Below are 22,366 nucleotides of genomic sequence, written 5' to 3' on the forward strand. Positions count from 1 at the left end.
AGGGAAACGGTGAGTGGTGGAGATGGACCCTCACCTCCTGAGACTTCTTTCCCAGGACCTCACTTTTCTGCATTTTCCCTGTCCCATCCTTTCAGTTTGAAGGAACACCTCCCACTGCTGTAGTCCAGGTTACCAGTGAGGACCTTAACCTGCCAGAGTGCATCAGCATAGACTCCCCAACATGGACGAGGTGTGGAGAGTCAGATGGGAGCTGAAAGGAAAGGATGAGGGGCAGAGCATCAGTGTGGGGTCCTGATGTGCAGCCTGTGCTGTTCGGGGAGAGAGAGCTGCGCTGACAGGGTCCCCCAGCTGGCACATACTCCCCAGGGTCCCACAGACGCTGCTGCTGCTGCAGGGCTAGCATCTCTATTCATCGAGACTGGCTGCATTTCAGGAACCATTAATCCTCTTTGTATCTCTGAGTACTATGACCATGGACAAGGTTCTCTTCACAAGCATGCCGTGGTATCAATAGATGACGACTCTGAAAGATTTTTCTTTTGGATTAATATAGTGGTGATGCTGTGGGTTAATGTGCTGGAGACAGGGTGTTACTCTTTTAACTAGGACATTATTAACAGAGCAAACCTGCTTTTTCATCTGATTTTATCCTGTGCCTGTTTCTTACTAGCTTTTTACTGAAGGACTTTTTTTTATTCCCTATTGTCTGATGCAGAAAGTGTAGGCAGTTCGTGGTTTTGGGAGTCAGACAGACCTGGGTTTAAATTTTTCCTCCACTAGTCACTGGCTCTGTGACCTTGAACAACATTCTTCATCTCTCTGAACCTGTTTTCTCAGCTATAAAAAGGAGATGATGTTCCCAGCCTTCTCTGGCTGATAGGATTTAATGAGATCACTTGCAGTGGCACTTTGAGCCTCTAGCCATTCTGACCGTTTTTCAGTTTGTCCCCCTAGGCCCTTTGGCTCCCCATTTGCTCTGCCTGGAATGCTCTTCCCTTCCCTGTCCGTTCCCTCCAGCTGCCTGGCACCTTATGGGCATGTACACCCCAGCATAGGAGCCCTCTGCATGTGGACAGTCCTGGGTTTTCTACCAAGTGGGATTGTGGCCCTAGATGAGTCTTTCATTCTCGGCCTCTGCCTGTGAAGTGGGGATCATGGAAACTCCCGCAGCGTCGCCATGAGGACCACCCTGGTGCATGGAGAGGCCCCGCAAAACCTGTCTCGCGAATACTGTGCTCTGCTGATTGGCAGTGGCCTCCTTCTCTGTTAGAGTTTTCACAGGCTCGGGCAGCTGTGGGTGGGGCCCTTCAGGTCCACAGGACCCAGTGCAAGATCAGCACCCTGCCGCCAGTCCAGCTCGCACCCCCTGAACTGTCCTTCCAAAGTCAGGCTGGGAATGAGGTCCGCCTGCTCTTCCCCAGTAAAGCTGAACATTAAAACTTGGGAATTGTTTTGTTTTGCTATTTGCTTGCCCCCTGGGCTTCCCTTTATTTCCCAGCTGGGAAGTCACCAGGAATAGACATGGTTACTTATTTACTGAGCACTTGAGTTGTGCCAGGCACGGCGCTGGACACGCATCTGGCCAGCTGGGGCACCGAGGAGACATGGGGACTGGAAAGGAAAACAGGGAGATAAGGGGTTGTGTATGGAATGGTATGTTGGAAGTGGATAGAGGCATTGGTGGTGAATTTATTTATTCACTTTTTAATTTTTTTGAGATGAATTTTTGCTCTTATTGCTGAGGCTGGAGTGCAATGGTGCAATCTCAGCTCACTGCAACGTCTGCCTCCCAGGTTCAAGTGATTCTCCAGTCTCAGCCTCCCAAGTAGCTGGGATTATAGGCACGCATCACCACGCCCAGCCAGTTTTTGTATTTTTAGTAGAGATGGGGTTTCGCCATGTCGGCCAGGCTGGTCTCAAACTCCTGACCTCAGATGATCTGCCCTCCTCAGCCTCCCAAAGTGCTGAGATTATGCACGTGACCCACCATGCCTGGCTGTGAATTTATTAAATGCCACTGAAATATTCACTTTAAAATGGTTAAATTTATGTTATGTGAACTTCACCTCAGTAAATATTAAAAGGAGGAAATTAGTAAGATGGGAAGTAGTAAGTACATCAAATGTACATGTGTTGAGGGCCTGTGGGGCATTTGGTTGCCACAGGCAGTTGTGAGGCTCTGGGTGCCACCACTGACTCTGAGGGTCTCGGGCTAACATTGTTTTCTTCGGTGATGTCTAAAAGAGTAGACTGTGTAGCTCAAGCTTACTGTAACTGCCTTTCTGTGCAGTGTTTGGTGGGATCTGATGACATTGTTCTGGGCCAGGTGGCTAAATGTTGAGATGCCCAGGTTGTGTGATAGGTTTAATTACCATGTTGGAAAAATGCTAAGAAACACATCAACGTTAACCCACAGAGTTTTCCTTATTCCTATCCTGGTCATTGTTTTGATTATGATTTAGGTAAAGATGAAGAAACCTACTCATCAAATTTGCAAAATTTTCCAAAGCTTGGATGGGTAGTAAATGTGTTGAATGACCATCAAAGACATTTGTAGTATTGGGCTGCCTGGAATCCATTTTCCTTTCTTCGGTGTCAGTATCTGGATTTTCGTTTGGAAACCTTCCTTTTCTATTCATATAGTCCATGTGTTTCTGAGTGAGATGAACCCAATGCTAATTCTAATGTGTTCTCCAAGTCACTGATGTTGATGTACATACACCATCCTCCTGTCTATCGTGGTTGCTTTAGATGACACAGCCCACCCAGAAGACAGAAGAGAAGTTTGGGGACCTGGGAGAAATAATCCCTTGGGCTTCAGAGAGCACAGCTCTTTTTTGTTTCATCCATTCACCTTTCCTGGTCTTGAGGGTGCCCTTCCATAGCGCATTGGAAAGGGACACTTTGTCCTCCTGCTGCAGCCCTCAGCAGTGCAACCGAGAGGAAAACCACGCTTAGCATGAACCTGACCTGAAGAAGGCAGAGCCAGGAGATGGAAATCACCAAATTTGTGGTGATCTCATCTAGCCACTTGATTTGTACAGCACCACTGGATGTTAAAGTTGTGAGAGCCAATAATTCCCTTGAGCTGATCAGACCACTTTGATTCTAGTTGTCTGTTACTTAAAACCAGCAGTGTCCCGATTGTCACAGTGATAAGTCAGTCTCCCACAATCTCACCAGATCTGATTTCTTAAATTGTATGTTTTTTAAATTTTTTTGTGTTGAGATTTGACAGGAAAAAGTATTGGGCTCTTTTGCTATATCCCAGAAAGCTCACTGTACATGTAGTGTGTAGCAACGTGAACGGAAAAGACCTTGGGAGTTTTCCTTGACATTAAGCTCAGTGTGATATGGAGTTGGAGACCAGATCTTAACCCTAGCCTTTTTACTTCCTACCTTTATGTCCTGGGCAGGTCAGTTGACTTTTCTGAGCCTGGCGTATAGCGCCTGTCAAATGGAGTGACACCTACCTTTCCAGTGTTGTGAGAATCAAATGAGACACTGTTTGTAAGTCACTCAACTTTCTGCGTTAGGCCATTCTTGCATTGCTGTAAAGAAATACCTGAGGCTGGGTAATTAATAAAGAAAAGAGGTTTAATTGGCTCACAGTTCTGCCGGCTGTACAGGAAGCACAGTGCTAGCATCTGTTTCTGGGAATACCTCAGGAAACTTCCAATCATGGCAGAAGGCGAATGGGGAGTAGGTGTCTCACATGGCTGGAGCAGGAGCAAGAGAGAAGGAAGGGAGATGTGACACACTTTTTTTTTAGACAGAGTTTCACTCTTGTTGCCCAGGCTGAAGTGCAATGGTACGATCTCAGCTCACTGTAAACTCCGCCTCCCGGATTCAAGTGATTCTCCTGCCTCAGCCTCCCGAGTAGCTGGGATTACAGGCATGTGCCACCACACCTGGCTAATTTTGTATTTTTAGCAGAGATGGGGTTTCTCCATGTTGGTCAGGCTGGTCTTGAACACCCAAACCAGGTGATCCGCCCATCTCAGCCTCCCAGAGTGCTGGGATTACAGGTGTGAGCCATGACGCCTGGCCAGGTGCGACACACTTTTAAAAAACTGGATCTTGCCTGACCTCACTCATCACCAAGGGGATGGCACTAAGCCATTCATGGGGGATCCACCTTCATGATGCAAACAGCCCCCAGGCCCCACCTCCAACACTGGGGAGATGTTGACGTGCTATTTGGCAGGGACAGAGATCCGAACTGTATCACCAGCACAGCACTTGGCACAGAGCAGGTGCTGAAACAGCTTCATAGGGGCAAGTGGTGATGCATACCGTCAGCTTCGAGAAGGAAAAGGCTAACTCTCACTAACTTACTGGCTAAGAAACATGTAACAGGAGACCCAGGGTGGTATAGCCTACATGGTCGGCTTCACCCATAAACTGCTCATTTCTCTGACTCTTAGTTTTGCCCTCCTCTGACAGGAGACACTGTCTGTGTCTCAGAATTTCCTGGCAGTCGTCCTAAGTTTCACTTATCCTGACTGGACCACCTTAGTTACTCATCAGTCCTGTGGCCAGGGCACTGGAATGCACTAGTTGGCCTGACCTCAGTCACATCCTGCCACCTGTGGATCTGGGGCTGTAGTCCACTTCCCTAGAAGTACATGGATTCCCCACGGGAAGTGGGAGCTATCAGAGAGGGAGAAAAGGAATGGATGCTAAAGAGGCCACCAACAGGAATTGACTCCAATGGAACCATCCAAATGCAGTGTAAGACTGTCTCTGAAAGTATAATACGTATGATAAAGTCCTGCTCAGACTACATCTTAGATTTGTATTTCATTCTGGAACATAGATCAGTTGAGGCTCTTTTCAAAGAGTGCAAGCAGGATTTGGGGAACATTTGAAATTATGCCATGTGAGGAAGGGTGGTGCTAGTAAGAGAAGACTCAACAGCGTCATGATAACTAGAGTCACGGTTCTCCTTTGTGACCACACGTGTGAAAGTGGTGCCAGTAGCTACTGTCACTTATTGAGTGCTTGTTGCACTGCCTGGCATTGTACTCAGCTTTCCCCCTGCATTGTCTAATCCTTTAGTATTCCTCTGAGGGAAGGAACAGATCTACTGGATAGCTACTCCTACTGCCCTCATTTGATAGATGAGGAAACAGGAACATGCAGGTTAAGTAATTCATCCTAAGGCATAAAACTAGTGAGTGGAGAATCCAGGATTTAAACTCAGGTCTCCAGTTTAAATTCCAGATTCCCTGACCTTACAACAATGATTCTCAACATGAGCTGCACATTAGAATATCTTGGGAGAGCTTCTGTAATATACTGATGCCTAAGGCGCACCCTAGACCAGTAATCAGGGTCTCTGTGGTATGGGGTGGGCTCAGGCAGAACATGTAACAGTGGCTCAGGTATTGCCAGTGCACAGCCAGGGTTGGGGACTGCTGGTCTAGAGTCGAGGGCCACAGCATGGCTGTCTTCCAGAGCCCAGTGGGAACTGCAGATACATGAAGGATAGAAGGACTCTTAGGAAGAGGAGAGCAAGACCCAACCAAGGACATTCATATTTTTAAAAAATCAATGTAGGCTGGGTGCGGTGGCTCAAGCCTGTAATCCCAGCGCTTTGGGAGGCTGAGGTGGGTGGATCACGAGGTCAGGAGATTGAGACCATCCTGGCTAACACGGTGAAACCCCGTCTCTACTAAAAATACAAAAAAAGTAGCTGGGCATGGTGGCAGGTGCCTGTAGTCCCATCTACTCAGGAGGCTGAGCTAGGAGAATGGCGTGAACCCAGGAGGCAGAGGTTGCAGTGAGCTGATATCATGCCACTGCACTCCAGCCTGGGCGACAGAGCAAGACTGTATCTTAAAAAAAAAAAAAAAAAAAAAAAAAATCACTGTAGTACTTGGAACCAAGACCCCTAGAGGCCTCCCTTCTGCACACCCAGTGCTCCTCAGAGCTCACACACATGGACCACCTGCAGGCTTGTAAAGAGCAGGTGTGGAGAAGGGTCTGAGAGATTCTGCATTTGCAACAGGCTTCCTGGCCATGTTGGTGCTGCTGGCACAGAAGACATCTTTTGAGTAGCAAGGCTGTATACTGCCATACTGCCAAAGACTGAGCAGGCAGAAATTAAGTCAGGAGTCAGTGGTGAGTTTCCTGCGAAGGAAGGTCAGGAGGCATGCTTGTAGCTGCCTGCCTGGGGGCACGGCCATCTCCTCGGGGTATTCTGAGGGGGACTGGGGCCTGCTCTCAGGAGCGTGGCTGGCCACTGTCAGGAGGGCTGAGCATCTGCAACACTGAGAAACGCTGAGTGCAGTGCCTTGTCCAGCCTTCCCTCCGCACTCTACCTGAAAGCGGAACTCTAGGATCAGCACAACGAGCAGAAGCATCTGTTAATGCCTGCTTGGCCCAAATGCACAGTGTCTGTAGATCTGATGCAGAGAACCACCCCCGCCTTCAGTCTGAGCAGCCGCACTGGATCCTTAGGGCATAACGTCCCTTAACCCTGGAATTCCCTCCCAACCTTGGATTTCCCAGATTTTGGGTTGTCCTTGGATTTTTTTACTCTTCTACTCTGTTGCAGAGAATCATAGCAATTCACAACCATCAAGACCCTGTACAATCTTATTCAGGGGTCAGATCACTAGTAAGTAGCAGAATCAGAATTAAAATTCGTGTCCCTTAATTTTTAAAAATATGTCTGTTGTGCTATGCATTTTGTTTTCAAACTCTTTAGATATTCATTTAGTCGAATATGTTTTTGCAAATGTAAAAACCAACCACCCAGCAGCACCAAGGCGTGACTGGCTGCCTAGCCTTTGTGCAGATAGTGGTGCCACCCAGCTGGACGGCCCTGCCTCCTCCCACACCCTGCCAGTGGAGTGATTACGGCAGTAGATTTCCTTGACGATCCTGTTTACTCCAAGCACACTGTGGCATTCCCTCCTTGTCTGCCCTCACATGGCTTCTGTCTTTCTAGGTTAAATGCTGTTCTGTACTTTGCAGCCGTTTGAAGCTCTCTACCTTCCTTTCTACTTTAAAACCCTCTCCCTGGCCTCAGGTTGGCTCCAGGGGATCCCATCCTCATCTGCAGGCTCTGGGTCTAGGTAGGATGAGATTTGCCTTTCACATACTATAGCATAATTTTAAAACTTTGTTTTTGCACATCACTTTAAATGGGACTTTGATCTTGTGCCTTTAACTGTTGATCAGGCATTTCTTCCATGAAGTTTTTCTTGAATAATCCCATTCCTCTGAACACTTTTTCTGTTATCTTATATACCAAAACACAAACCCTTCCCTCATACTGTCTCCTACGGGGACAGTGTCACGGAGCTGCCTCTCACCCCTGGTTAGTCCCTCCTCTTACAAATCACTGGGTAGATTTGGTTAGCCCTGTAGTCTTCAAAAATTCCTGTGTGTGCCCTTTCCAGGAAACTATAGGCTAAAGCCCTTTGTATGTGTCTCCTCTGGGGCTCTCCTGCCAAAGTCCACCAAAGAGGTGGGTCATTCCCACCCAGACACTTGTCTTGGCCACTTGCAGTGAGAAATATCTCTGGGATGACACTCAGCACTCCCCCAAAGGCTGATGGCTGCTGTTTAGTATTCAGTGTGAATCACCTTGTTAAAAAGCCTGTGCGGCTATTGCTAATTAACACAGCTTTATGCTTATCTGTAGCTTTACTCTTTGCAAAGTCTGTGTGTGTGTGTGAGTGTATACATACATATATACACACAACTACATGCAGCAGCAGCATATGCACACCGCAGTAATGACTGAAATGATAGATTCAGCCACAGACCCAGAAGAGGCATGGTCTAGAACACTCGGCTGTAAGCCTTGGACTCCGCATCATGGCACCAACAGAGAGAGAGTGACATAGAGGGATCTTTTCTCTTCCTTCTCATGAATGCCAGTACTTCTGGGAGGGTCTCACCTAAAGCCACTCTCACGAACACTCTAATTAGCAGTTCACACTGTAGCAAGGTTTAGATGGCAGCCAACCAGCTGCGTTAAGAAATAGGACATGGAATAGATGTCCTAGAACGAGGTGCCTAGAAGGGGAAGGGTAGGGTGCCCTGGTGCAGGAGGGAAGGGGCTTGAGCTAGGAAGTGAGGTGTTGAGGCATGGCTTTTAGGACTGCCTCTGCTGCCTCCAGGAGGCTAGGCTGGAAGCGGGAGCAGTGGACTTGACTACCTTAAGGTAGAGGTGATGAGGGCAGAGCAGTCTGGAATGTGTCACATTCAGAATGAGCCAAGAAACAGCGCCTTCATTCATATTTTAAGCAGGCATCTGTCAGACCCATGGTTGGCCAAGCATTAAGCCATCAAGGTAAAAAACTGACTCTGAGCCCATTCAGGTCCCAGTCTAAGCCAGGGAGACAGGCATGTCAGCAGATGATTGCAGTGGGAAATGCCGCTGAAAAGTGTCTTGGTACAGCACACTGGGAAGGAAATGATTAGTTTTGCCTGGGAGAAGAATGACATTGTTCAGCAGAGATGACCTGGTTGTTGGGTCTCAAAGCATGAACAGGAGTTTCTCGGGTAGACAGGGAAGAATTAGCAGAGGAAAGAACATCTAGAACATCATGGAGGCTTGGAAACAGCAAGGCGTTACAGGAGAAGTGCAGTCCCCTATGGGGACAGTGCCAAGATGATTTACCAGAGAGGGCCCGACCTCACAGGGGGCATCTTGGATGTCATGCTGCAGGCAAGGGGAACCGTGCAAGTTCTCAGCTGAGAGCTGTAGAGGAGGGTTGTCCCTATAGCCGCAGTCAGGGGATGGAGCAGCAGAGTGGCCAGGATGGGGGGTGTGTGAGATGCATCCTTGTGTTTGTCCACTCATAAGATGATAAAGACTGAATGAAAGCAGTGACAGGGAACAGAAAGGGAAGGAGTCTGGTGACAAGCAAGGAGACAGGGTTCTCTGAATTTGGTTGCAGCCTGAGATAGGGACCCATGGAATAGGAAGCAGTGGTGAATGACAGGTAGCCCTCCAGGAGCTGGATAGCTAGTGGTATTCAGTACTTCAAGAACTGCAGGAATCAGGGACATGATGCGAGAACCAAGAGACGAGGGCATGTAACAGGAGAGTTCTGGAAGGAGAATGACTGGCAGAGGGAAAGAGGAAATACGAGTGGGATCAGATCATTGATGGAGCACAGTTCTGACGAGGGCCAAGCCTTCCTGAGTAGACGCTGTGCAGACGCCATCAGATCTGCGTCTTAAACTCCAGCCCGTCCTCAGCACCTCGCTCCCACTCCAGCTGCTCTCTTGACTTCCCTACCCGTTGTCTCCTCTACGTTTCAAACTTAGCAGGTCCAAGCCTGTGGTGTTGTCTCATTCTGAACTGCCACTAGTGGAGATGGTGTTCCACACTTCCTCAGCTAATGACCCACCCGTCTCTCTGGGCCACTGCAGCCGCCTCCGGGCTTCCAGGGTGACGGCCGCTTCCACTCTTTCTTCCCAGTCAACACCATTACACGGCAGCCAGCCGTCCTTAGAGAATGGACATCAGATGGGGTCTTTTCGCTGATTAAGCCCAGTGGCTCCCTACCGACTCTGGAATGGGCTCTGTGGCTTGAGGCCCAACCCTAGAGGCCCTCCCTGCATCTGTGCCTCACGCCCTCCAACACCTTCCGACTGCGCTCATCTTGCTACTTTACACTGGGCGTAGTCTCATCCCAGACTTTTCCCAGTCTTGACTTACTTCTCTTGTTCACATCATTCAGACTTCTGCCCAGTGTCAGCCGGGGGTGCGGGAGGGAGAAGCCTTCCCTAGCCAATCATTTAAAACAATACCCCTACCTTGTTGCTCCTTTTCACTTTATTTAGCCTGCTGTGGTTTTGTTTTTTTTCCCCTCCATATCCAGAGTGTTGGCTCTGTGAAGGCAAAGACTTCACCTCTCTTGGTTCCTGCTGTGCTCAGTCTGTTTGCATTTATTATTCACTGGATCCTCAGCACTCCTGAAAGCTAGGTAGACATTTTTCTCCCTGGACCAATGAAGAAGCACATTCAGGGAAGGGGGAGCCATCATCCATGTCACAGTAGATGCTGGAACAAAGAACCCAGATGGCTGGTGGACATCTCTTCTGAGGGTGTAGGGGCTATGGGTGTGGGCAGAGGCATGCCTGGCCCTGGTGGAAACTGCTGGGGGTATGTATGCCCAGCGGCAGCTGCTATTGTCTCTTGGGTGGAAACGAAGTCATCTGATGATGGGAATTCAGAGGTACAGGGTAGAGTTGAGATAGCTAAGAAGGGGAATGGGCAAAGATGCCAACCTAGGGTCTCAGGAATTACAAGTTACATGGAAGGTTCAGCTGAGCTGACTTTGCATTGACTCCAGTCAAGGCAGATCTCTGAATCTCTTCAGGGTCTGTGCACGCTTGTTTTGGGTAAGTGAAGAGCAAGTCAGGAAAGAGGGGTCTCCCTCTCCAGATGACAGCACAGTAGGGCATAGCCGACTAGCCTCATAAGTTTGCCAAGTACCAGATGTGCAGCCACTTAACAAAATTAAAATTCTCATTCATTCATTCATTGGATGGGTAGCTGACTGCATGTCCTAAGCTTTTAATTTTTTATATTGATTATTTGGACCTTTTTAAAAAGATTTGTGTTCATTTCTCACTTACTTGTGGTTTTTACTATTTTCACATCAGAAACTCTTTCTCCGAATCCTGAATATGTTTATTTTCTTCACTTCCCTTAAAATGTAACATTCCTGTGGATTTTGAGAAGCTTTGGATAATTAGGCTGTTAAGTTCCAAATCTCACCAGATGACCAGCGTTTGGCCATGTTGACAGCATCTTGGCATAGGGCTCTCCTGTCTTCAATCTGTTCCTCTCAGATTTCTGGGATTTACTTGCATTGTCAACCCTTGGCCCTTTTCCCAGCTGCACTAATTTTGCTGGGGATCTCTCCCCTGCTCTGGGCAGCAGGATCCTAGGCTGCACATTTTTCTACATGGAACCATGTGCTGGCATCTGCATGGCCTTTGGTTTGTTATTTTTCTTCCCAAGGGACAGCTTGGTAGAATAGAAGGCTTGACACTGTGTGGAAAGCCACCAGGCCTGTCCTCGGATCCTGTTGTTTTGCTTGAAGTTTTGACACCCAGAGTAGGACCCTTTGCCTTGCTGAACCTCGGTTTCTTCATCTGTCAAAGGGGTGGTATTTCTTACCATGAAATACTGCTTTTAGCTTGCCAGGAGTTGACCTGTTGGAAAGTCTCTGCTTCAGTGCCTGGCCTGAGGAGGGCTTTCGAACCTTGTGAGTGGACATATCCCTGTTTGATTGAAGTTTTGAATACATTGCTAGCGGGAGCAGAGCACAGTCAGTGACTGTTGGCTCCTGCATTCTCCCAAAGCATTTGGAGAAATGTTCTCACTTTGTGGGAAAGGTTCCAGGTTCCTGATTCTCACTCCCTCCCAGCCAGCTTGGCCCCACCCTCAGCCTCCTCTGTGCTTTGGTCGGATTCTGTGCTACCCTCAGCTGGCTTCCACCCCAGCCTATCAGCTCCCCTAGAGCAGGGCCTCCTGGCACAGAGTGGGAATAGTGGGAATCAGCAAACTTTCTTGATTAACTCTATAAATGACTAGGTCCTGATCATCTTTTCAGATATTCTCAAGTGGGATCATCTTCTAGGATTTTCTGTAGTGGTTCCGACCCCTATGTCCATTTACTCAACTTTATATTGAGGGCCTGCTGTCTGCCAGGCACTGTTATAGGCTCTGGGGATAGGTTAGTGAACAAAACAAGCTAAAGTCCCTATCTGTGTGGAGTTTACATCCCCAAGAAGACTTCACTCTTCTGATACTCTCAGATCTCTCTTCCAAATATATATTATACTTGACTGGTTTTTATGCATTTGAGTAGGAGAGGTTTAGTTATTAAAACATGTATTGAATATTTACTTTGTGCCAGGCACTGTTCTAAGCATTTTATACACATTTTCATTCGATTCCCACAAAACTGCAGAAAGGAAGTTCTGTCATTGTTGTCATTTTACAGATAAGAAGCTGAAGAAACAGACCCAGAGGTCTTGACCCTTGCCTGTGGTTACACACCCGGAAGAGGTGGGTCCTGACCCTGCACAGGCAGTCTGACCATGATGTGCACACGTTGCTGCTGCCCTGTGCTGCCGCTCTGTTCTTGGACTGCTCCTGAGACCTTGGTTCTTTCTTTGCTATTAGCCATAAATCCTCAAGTGTTGTGACCCTTTTAGGCTCTTTCTCTCCTATGGCGCCCAGCGTAGCCTGTGCACGCCGTAGGCTGTGAATGACTGCTCTTAACTCTGGAGGTGGGTGGGGGGTGTCTTTCAGGGCTCCGGTTTAAAAGTTGCTCTCCCCAACCTCCACAGATTAGACTCTGTTGTCTTCACATCTGTGATTACACACACCTTAATGCACTGGTCCCATGCTGCTCTACAGTTATGAGGGTTCCCCTCAGACCTCGGCCCCATGTCCTCCTCCCTCCCACCCCGCACCTGGATTCTGGCTTTGGGGCAGGGGCTGCCAGGTGATCTCTTCTGCTCAGATACATTTTGTCATCTTCTCCTCCCTGGCCTCCTCACCATGCTTCCCTCACCCTCACCCTTGCTTTTGATCTCACAGATCCAGGCCCTTGGAGAAATCAGACAGTATAAAATATGAAAACTGCTCGGGAAATAATTGAAGAAACACTGTGACTTTGGAAACCCATGGAGATAACACTCACACCTTCTTACTCACGTTATTTAATTTTTAATGGCATATTTAATTAATGGAGGTCAGGCCCCCTGCTTTCAGATGTGCATGTGGGGCAGCTAGAGGAGGAGGAGGGGCAGCTGTTTACAGGGCAGAGGAAAAGACTGCAAATTTGGGAAATGAAAGAGTCCGACGGGAAAGAAAATCACCCAGAAATAATAGTCCCTGGTCACTGGGTGCTAATTAATGTGTGAGAATTCGGTAGAGTGCACTTCAGAGAAGTTTCCCAATGTCTCTCAGTGGGCAGCAGGGCTCCTTTACAAGCACAATCACGCTGCCTTCCCAGGCACTGTGCTGCAGGGTTCCAGGAGCTCTCTAGAACTGATGGCCTAGCTAGGGAGAGCTGGACACCATCGTCCACACAGCTGCCAGAATGTTCTTTTAAAAACACAGATCAGCTGGGCATAGTAGGTCACGCCTATAATCCCAAAACTTTGGGAGGCCAAGGCAGGCAGATCACTTGAGCCCAGGAGTTTGAGACCAGCCTGGCCAACATGGCGAAACCCCCTCTCTATAAAAAATACAAAAATTAGCTGGGCAGGATGGTGCATGCCTGTGGTCCCAGCTACTGGGGTGGCTCTGAGGTGGAGAGATAGCTTGTGCCCAGAGGTGGAGGTTACAGTGGGCTATGATCAACCACGGCACTCCAGCCAGGAGTGAGGCCCTGCCTCAGGAAAAAAAAAAAAAAAAATCTTCCCTGCCCCTCCATCACTGAAAAAGGAAAGCCTTCCTCACCCTCATTGCCCATGAGGTGCAGTCCAGGCTTTTGAGCCTGCAGCTGGTGTCCTCCACGTCCCCTTCTGGCCATTGCCCTGTGCCTCTGCAGCAGCAGTGGCGTCTCTTGCCCCATACACAGCCCTGTGGCAGCCCCAGACTCCTCGCACTACTGCCTGTGTTCAGGAGACCTCCCTCTCATTTGGCTCATTTCTGCTCATCCTTTAAAATTCATTAAAATGGATATACCCTTTGACCCAAGAATTTGACTTCTACAATGTTCCCTACGGATATACTTAGGCACAAAGTTCTAGATGCCAAGATGTTCCTCTTAGCTTTGTTTATAATAGTAGAAGACTAGAAACGACCTCTGTACAAGGATTGGTAGCTGCTTGAGTGATACTCAAGGGATGATACTACAACGTATTCATTCCTACTACTAAGTGCTGGTCAGCCAGAGTGGGTGAGGTCTCTGAGGATCAGTGGAAAGATGAAGTATGGCACATCGTGTCTGCTGCGGTCCAGTGAGTGTCAGGAACAAGTGGGGCACATGTGTGTGCTCACACACACTGAGGGCTGAGACCAGACTGGCCAAGAGGCTCACTGTTCACTGCATACCCTCCATGCTTTCTACTTTTGTTTTTTAAAACCATATGTAAGTATTTTTCAAAAACATTCTTTAGTGTAAATAAAAAAGATTAAGCCTCAGTTAGGTATTGGCTCCCAGGAAATCAGTCTGACCCATGATTTCTGCCAGGCTGTCCTTTCAGGTGCCCCACAGCACCTGGGATGACTGGCTGAGTGCCCCATTGTAATTATGATGCCACCATCTCAGAGCTCCACGAGGCCAGGGAGCAAGCCACACTTGTCTCAGAACCCTCTGGCACTTGGCGGGTTTTCAGTATGCACGTTGGTAGTGTCCAGTCCTTCTAGATGCCCTGACGTGGTGATTGGTTGAGGAGTCCACAGAGTGCCCTGCCTCCCCAGAAGAGGGAGTCTGGGTCCATTCCAGCAGCCTTGGAAAGGCCTGATGGATGAGCAGCTTTGTGAACACAGGAAGCCGGCTCGGTACTCCCAAGTTGTGAACCGGAGACCTTCGAGTGCCAAGGGAGCTGCGGTTGTGAGGACATCCGTCCCTGTAGGTCTGCTCAGGCAGATTAGATGAGGAGGGTAGGCAGGTCAGGACAGGACAGGATGGGGAATTTCTCTGAGTCATTCTGAGGAACAATAGAGGAAGCTGCAGCAGGGTAATCACCGCCACTTCTTGGCCTGTGGGTACTTCCTGTGACAAATCAAGTTGACCACATGTTCAAACTGAGCTTGCAATCAAACCCAAGCGCTGTCCAAATTCACCAGAGCCAGGCTATTTCTGGCAGTATGGCATCTTGAGCATAGTCTCTGAGTGTCTCCTGAAGCCCACAGCGGGCCGAGCCCATCTGGGCCAAGGATTCACTCTCTGAGAAGGTTGGCAACAGGTGCCTGGGCCTGCAGGACGGTGACCTGACACTCAGGAGTCCTGTGGGCACAGCCATAGGAAGAGGGGTTTGGCTCAAAGAGAAGGCCTGAGCCATGAGCTTGTTTTGTGGGAAAGGAAGTAGGCCAGGATGAATTGTGGGGGGCGGGGCTTAGGATGAGGCATATTTTAGCTCTGGAAAATTCAGTGGCTGTGGTGGGCTGAGGTGGATGCTGTGTGCCAAACTGTCTCTCCGCTAACTGCAGGCTGGGTGATGCCCTGTGTTGCTGTTAAGAGAAGTGACTTACCCAAAGAACACCACCAGCATATGCCAAAGCACAAATCAAAATGTGGGTCTGTGGTCCACGCCGTCTCCTGATGAGGTCGCATGAAGGGGAACTTCAGATGGAGCTAAGCGATCCCCACCCAGGCTGTGGCGGAAGGGCGTTTGCATGAAGTGGGAGGGAGGCCCGAAGTTGTTATGTCTCTGTCCCTATCGCCTCGCCCAGGACAGGCAGTGCTGGTGAATACTAGACTGGTCGAGGCAAAGACATAATCTCTCATTTGAATGTGAGGGCTCTAGAGAGAACACTGGAGCCCCCTTGCTGGGCATTTTGGCAGCAGCTGGCTGTGGTGGGAGGAGAACCTGTATGTACTTCGTGCCTGCTGTGTGCCAGGAGGGTTGGCATTTCCCAGCTGGCATTCCTGGTAGCCATAGAGGGAGGCATCCATTATCTCCTTGGCTCAGAAGCAAGGAGCAATGAGGTGACTTGCCTAAGCTTACCAGGCAGTGGAGGGTAAAAGGCCCAGAAGTGGCCCCCAGGCCTCCCTGACTACCCCAGCCCAGCCCAGGTCAGAATGCCAGCACCTGGTGTTTCTTCCTCATCCCGTGAGCCAAGTGCTCTTCCCCAGGGGCTCACCTTCCACATTTGCCTCCCAGTCAGCATTTCTCTGAGGCCACAATGCAGCAGGGGAATCCTTGGGGTAAGACTAGAGGGGTGCCTGGTTTCCATCTGGACCTGCCTTCCATGCCCTGTAGCCTTAGAGGTGGGGGTCCATCCCTGCCTCAGTTACCTTCCCTGCAGAAGGCTGAGGGGGTCCATGGTGCACAGGAAGTGCTTTCCCTGAGTGGCTCTGCCCCTGTGCACCTCTCACTTCCTGTCTGCCCAGCTTCAGCCAGGCTAGCTGTGTGCCTAGTGGGCAGAGAGAGCCAAGCTGAAGTCCTACAAATGTGCAAGGCAATGCAGCTCTAAAGTTCCTTCACTGCCACACAAGCGTGTTTCAGGGACTGACTGATCTGTGCCTGCATTAGGTACCTGAGGCCTGAAGCTCCCATTTGCTCATCTGTAGAACAGGGATAATCATGCTGCCCATATGAGCTTTTTTTTTTTTTTTTTTTTTTGGAGTTTCACTCTTGTTGCCCAGGCTGAAGTGCAGTGGCTGTCTCGGCTCACTGTAACCTCCATCTCCCAGGTTCAAGCGATTCTCATGCCTCAGCCTCCCAAGTAGCTGGGATTACAGGCGCTCACCACCACACCCAGCTAATTTTTTATTTTTAGTAGAGATGAGGTTTTGCCATGTTGGCCAGGCTGGTCTTGAACTCCTGACCTCAGGTGATCCACCCACTTCAGCCTCCCAAAGTGCCCATGTGAGGCTTTGAGGAGTAGATGTGGTTGTGTCTGCAAAAGATCTGACCTCAAGCCAACTCCACGTGACATCTGCTGCGCCTTCCTCATCCGCACTGGGGAGGTCTGACCACGGGCCCTGCCCCACCTCAGGTTGTTTCATTTCTGAAACTACTTCCTCATGAGTCAGCCCAAGGCTGGCCTTCTCCCTGCTGCCTACATGTCCACATGCGGGCTTCACCACACTCCCACCTGGAGCACGGCGGGAGGCTGCTAGCGTATGTGTTAATGTCCATCTCCCCTCAGAACATGCGAAGGTGCTGGAGCTTCACAAAGAAAGGAAGATGTGGGCCTGGGCCTTTGTGGCCTGGAGCAGCTCGCCTCTGAGGCACAGCAAAGTTCCATAACCTACCCAGAGCCACACGGTGGTGGCACCAGGGCTTAGACCCAGCTGTGTTTTGCCCCCAGACCTGGGCCTTCCCTCCACAAACCTGGGTCTGTAGGTGCACATGTAATGGGTGATCTCAGGACAAATTAAGTGTGTGCCTGTGGATGCTCCCCTCAACAGTCTGGACGGGTGGTTGCTGTTCCAATGAGTAGGGTGGTCAGGGTAGGCAGCAGAGTGTGTCCCAGACTGGGAATCCAGACACCTGGGTTGTAGTCCTGGCACTGCCCCGTTGCTCTGTGACTTTGGACAAGTCATTTCACCTCTCTGGGAAGGGAAGTCTACCTGTAAAATAGGGGTTGGACCAGATCAAGACTGAGCAATTTTTTTCTTTAAAGGTAGTAAGTATTTTAAGCTTTGTAGGCCATGTAGTCTTTGTAGCTGTAGCACAGAAGCAGCCACAGATAATATGTGAACAAATGAGTGTGGCTGTGTGCCCGTAAAACCTTATTCACAAAAACAGGTGGCAGGCCGGATTTTGCTCATGAATCGTGGTTTGCTAACCCCTGAGCTAGAGGAAATCGTAACGCACTTGCAGCCATTGCTACTCTAGGATTCTGTAGCAGCGGCCATGCATGGTGGAGCTGGAACCCAAGCTGTGAATTAATCACCAGTCGGCTTTGATGCCGGTCAAGAAATTAGCATCTGTCAACTTCTAATGTGGTTGCATCCCATGAGGGAGCAGAGGGAAATTTCAGTCTTTGGTAACCAGTTCTGTTTTTCTCCTTGTAGAATGCTGAGATGTATAAACTGTCTTCACAGCAATTCCATGAGGCAGCTTCGAAGATGGAGAGCACAATAAAGTAAGAATATGTTTATTATTCTTTGTAAACTTGGCCCACATTTGTAAAAATTCCCACATGTAGCTCGAAACCTGCCACCACCTGCCTAATTTCAAGTTTCCCTAATAATACACACAACCATCTGTTCCTCAGCTCCCTCACCTGGATCTGAGGTAGCCATTGGTCATCTGTAATTGGCCAAATTAGCACTCAGTTCTTATCTAGCTCCTTGGCAAATTGGAGTGGGGCTGGGGTAGACTTGCAGAGTTATTTTCAGGGCCCAGTGTCTGGTGAGCAGGGGCTCCTTTCCTTGTGTGGCTAGCTGAGGAACTGGCCGTCAGGCCCCAGAAGGAGTTGGGGCAGGGGTTCTGCTGGCTTCTCTCCCCTCTGACTGTGGAGGGGTTTTCAGGGGAAGGTGTCCCCTGTCAGTGCTTCCTGTGCCTGGTACTGGTACAGTACCAGGTACTGTAATCCCAGTGCACTGGTAATCTCAGTGTACCCTGTGCGCCCTCTTGCTCGGGGCGGCCCACACTTCATGCCCAGAGGATCTGAGGCCCAGAGAGCTGCTGGCTTGCTCAGATCACACAGTCCTAAGTGCCAGCATTCTGTCCCCTGTCTGTGGTGCTCCTATACTGTCCATTGAGGACTCAGGAGCAGGGAGGTGCTCACAGTGTGCCCAGTACCAATGTGGCTCTACTCAGTCAGTAGTACAGTTCCCTGGAAGGTCAGAAAGTGATCCTTGCTGGAAGGAATCGGGTCTTATGGGTTCTCTGTGTGAAGTTGGTCTCTATGGACCTGAGAGACCTTCATAAATTAGCCAAGGGGCTGCCACCAACTCCATCCACTCCCTGGGAAGGCTGCTTCCTCCCAAGAGTGAATTGGGGCAATTCACCCGGCAGCCCTCAGGGCACAGAATTGTGAGCAGTGAGTCTGGCCTCATGAGAAAGAAGTGTCAGAGACAGGTTTGCATGATACTTGTAAAAACAGCTATGCAGCCAACAAAAAAAAAAAAAAAAGAAAAAAAAAAACAGCTGTGCAGAGAACTGTGAGGAGCGAGAAGGATAGTGGGGACAGACGAACAGTCAATATAGATCCAAAGGCACAGAATAGGACAGGCAACAATGTAGGCTAATTTTAGGATCTTTTTTGAGACAGGGTCTCACTCTGTGGTCCAGGCTGGAGTGTAGTGGCGCAATCATGGCGCAATGCAGCCTTGACTTCCTGGGCTCAGGTGATCCTCCCACCTCAGCCTCCCGAGTAGCTGAGACCACAGGTGTGTGCCACGCCCAGCTAATTTTTGTATTTTTTGTAAAGATGGGGTTTCACCATGTTGCCCAGGCTTAGTGTAGGGGTTTTCTTCTTGAACACTAAACACCTAAAGCTCATGGGGATACTATATATTGTGGCAGAGCCATTTAAGAATGTGTTTGGGGAAGAGAAAATAATTATCTTGAAATTTTGCTAGACGTGGTGGCTCACACCTGTAATCCCAGCACTTTGGGAGGCCGAGGTGGACAGATCCCCTGAGGTCAAGAGTTTGAGATCAGCCTAGCCACCATGGTGAAACCCCATCTCTCCTAAAAATACAAAAATTAGCTGGATGTGGTGGCACATGCCTGTAATCCCAGCTACTTGGGAGGCTGAGGTGGAAGAATCACTTGAACCTGGGAGGTGGAGATTGCGTGAGCTAAGATCATGCCACTACATTCCAGCCTGGGCAACAGAGCGAGACTCCATCTCCAAAAAAAAAGAAAAAGAAGATCAATTATCCTGAAATTTCAAGTCCTGTAGCAATACTAGGAGCCTGGGAGGAAGAGAATCTTCCAATAGGCAGATAGAGACAAGGACAGGTGTTGAGATAGAAGCACAGCCCTGCTGATGCTGGGACCACACAGAGTCTGAGTGAGTGAGCACTAAGGCTGCCTGCATCTAGGAGTTGGAGGGTGCTGCACTGCCCTGCAGGGTGTGAGCCACCCCCCACACAGACAGCCTGCCCCCACTGATGGCCAGCCCTCGACCTGTTTCTGAAAGGTTTCCCCTGGTATGTCCTCTTCATCTGGGGCTGAGAAATACCTGGAATCACAGAACATTGAGAAGGAGAGCTGTGGTGGCAGCCACATCAAAGAGGCTGATGAGCGACAGCTACAGCATGGATGTGATCCCTGGAGGTGGGCCAGGCCACAGCTGCTGCCCCTTCTCTTACCCAAGCAGCTTCTTTCAGGGCCAACGGCCCCTCCCTTTTTACCTGGAGCCAGGACCCACCTACCAAGGAGAAGATGCACTGGGGGAGAAGCTAGGCAGCTTTCTGTTGATAACCATAATGTTTGTCACCTGCCAAGTGGCCCACCATCATTGGGCAGCCCCTTTGTGAATTTGGCTTTATTGTCATAGCCTTTCTCATCCTCATATCCCCTGAAGGCAAGGTGGGATGGATGTGAATGTATTTTTAATCTGAGTGAAGCATAAGGGTTTTTTGTATGTTTGTTTACAGCATCCCTTGATAATAATTACCACTATTTACAAGCAGTAAGTACTCTGCAAGGCATTTCATCTCCAATTTACTCGTTAGTTTCACATACAAGTGAAGGGTCTGGAGAGGTCAAATAACTCATTTTGTCCATGGTCACAGCTAGTTCTGTGGCAGGGCTGGAGTTGCTCTTCCTTTGTTTGTCTTTGCATCATTGCTGTCCCTTGCAGGCCCTACCTGGATGTAAGATGGCAGCAGGGTGGAACTCTCAGAGCCTGCCTGGGTTTTGGACTCCGACCAGGGCTCAGACCTCAGCCCCGCCCCTTAGCAAGTCACTTCACTTCTACAGGCCCCCCCCCCCCCCCCCCCCCGCCATTTCCTCACCTACAAAACAAACAGGGCACACTCTTTAATCTTTAAGTGATAATTAAGCAAGATTCCACATAGAAAGTTGACCTAGGATGTCAACAACTGTTGTTGATATTAGTGTGACTGTTTGCTAAGGACTAAATGTTTTGTCTCTCCAGAACTCATATGTTGAAACCTCACTCCCAATGTGATGATATTAGGAGGTGGGGCCCCTGCAAGGTAGTTAGATCAGGAGAGTGGAGGCTTCGTGAGTGGGATTCATGCTCTTATAAAAGGGACTCCAGAAAGCTCCCTTTCCTTTTCTACCATGCTGAGGATACAGAGAAGACACCATCTATGAACCAGAAAATAGGCCCTCACCAGACATCAGATCTGCCAGTGCCTTGATCTTAGACTTCTCAGCCTCCAGAACTGTGAGGAATAAACGTCTACTGTTTATAAGCTGCCCAGTCTCTATAGTACTCTATTATAGCAGCCTGAATGGGCTAAGATACGGTTAATAACGGCAGTCATTTTAGTCACTATTTTATAGCACCTAGCTTGGTATACAGTAGAACAGATTTGATATATAAATTGAGTTTATAAAAACACTTTTCCTTTTCCCAAATATAGTAAACAGGAAACAGTATACAGTTAGAAATTATTTAACTTAAACATCAAGAGAAATGTTTGAGATATTTCCTGGATTAACAAATATTGTAAATTACATCATAAATGTCATAGAAATAAATGTCAACTGCTGATAGCAGTAATATTGAGGAGTTTTCTTCCAAGACCATGGAGTATCTTTTAACAACTTTGAGTAAACTGTTTGCTTAGATGGTAAACTAGATGTCCATGTATTCATTCATTCATTTAATACACATGTATAAAGTGCCTGCTGTTTGCCAGACACCATGCTAGGCCCTGGGGACACAGTGATGAACAGGACAGCTGCAGTCCCTGCCAGCAAGGAGCTTGTAACATTTGGAGAATGACAAACAATGTTTTAAAATTAATTGCACAACAAGCAGTTAGTTACCCAATTAGCTGATTATAGCAATGAGTGCCATGAAAGAAAGAGTCTAAATTAGAAAGAACATGTCACATGGTAGGAAAAAGCATTTTAAACAGAAGGATTAGTATGTGCAAAGGCCCTGAGACAAGAAGCAATTTAACTTATTGAAGGAATTGAAAAAAGGCCAGTATGTCCGGAGAGTAATGAATGAGAAGAGAGAAAAAGAGGAAGCTCCAAGAAGTGAGCATGAGCCAGACCATGCAGAACTTTGTAACCATAGTAGGAATTTTAACTTGATCCTTAGGGCAGTGAAATTACCTTTTTCAAAGCTTTATTTATCTTCTAATGTATGCATTTAAGGCTACAAATTTCTCTATAAATACAGCTTTAGCTACAAGTTTTGATATATTTTTAGTATGAATCAGTTAAAATTTTTCCAGTTTTCATTCTGATTTCTTCTTTACTCATAGGTTATTTCAAAGTATATTGTTGAACTTCCAAACACTTAGGGGTTTTCTAGTTACCTTTTTTATAGTTGGTTTCTGTTTAATTCTTCTGTGATTAGAGAACATACTCTAAATTCTTTGAAAATTTTTGAAAGTTGATTTATGGTCCAGTATATTATGTGCTTTGGTAAACTGTCCATGTGCATTTAAAAAGAACGTATATTCTGTCAGTAGATGTAGTGTTCTGTATTGTCAATTAGGTTAAGTTGGTTACAGATTTATTGTTTTTTTCTGACACTTTCCTTCTGAGTAAATTTTTTTTTACTATTTCTTTTCTCTTTCTTTCTTTTCTTTCATTCTTTTTTTTTTTTTTTTTTTTTTTTTTT

At 48.2% G+C, this 22,366-nt stretch overlaps 1 protein-coding gene across 3 annotated transcripts in view; it reads left to right on the plus strand.

Moving 5' to 3' along the window:
* CHCHD6 (coiled-coil-helix-coiled-coil-helix domain containing 6) overlaps positions 1–22,366 on the plus strand; it is a 239,701-nt gene that overhangs the window by 175,999 nt on the left and 41,336 nt on the right. For all 3 annotated transcript variants that reach the window (XM_031935159.1, XM_023215398.3, XM_023215405.2), the window contains exon 6: positions 17,652–17,722. In XM_031935159.1, the coding sequence (XP_031791019.1) occupies positions 17,652–17,722 (71 nt within the window). The remainder of the gene's footprint in view (positions 1–17,651; positions 17,723–22,366) is intronic.

This window comes from Piliocolobus tephrosceles, chromosome 2 (genome assembly GCF_002776525.5).
Source record: "Piliocolobus tephrosceles isolate RC106 chromosome 2, ASM277652v3, whole genome shotgun sequence".
In the NCBI taxonomy this organism is placed as follows: Eukaryota; Metazoa; Chordata; class Mammalia; order Primates; family Cercopithecidae; genus Piliocolobus; species Piliocolobus tephrosceles.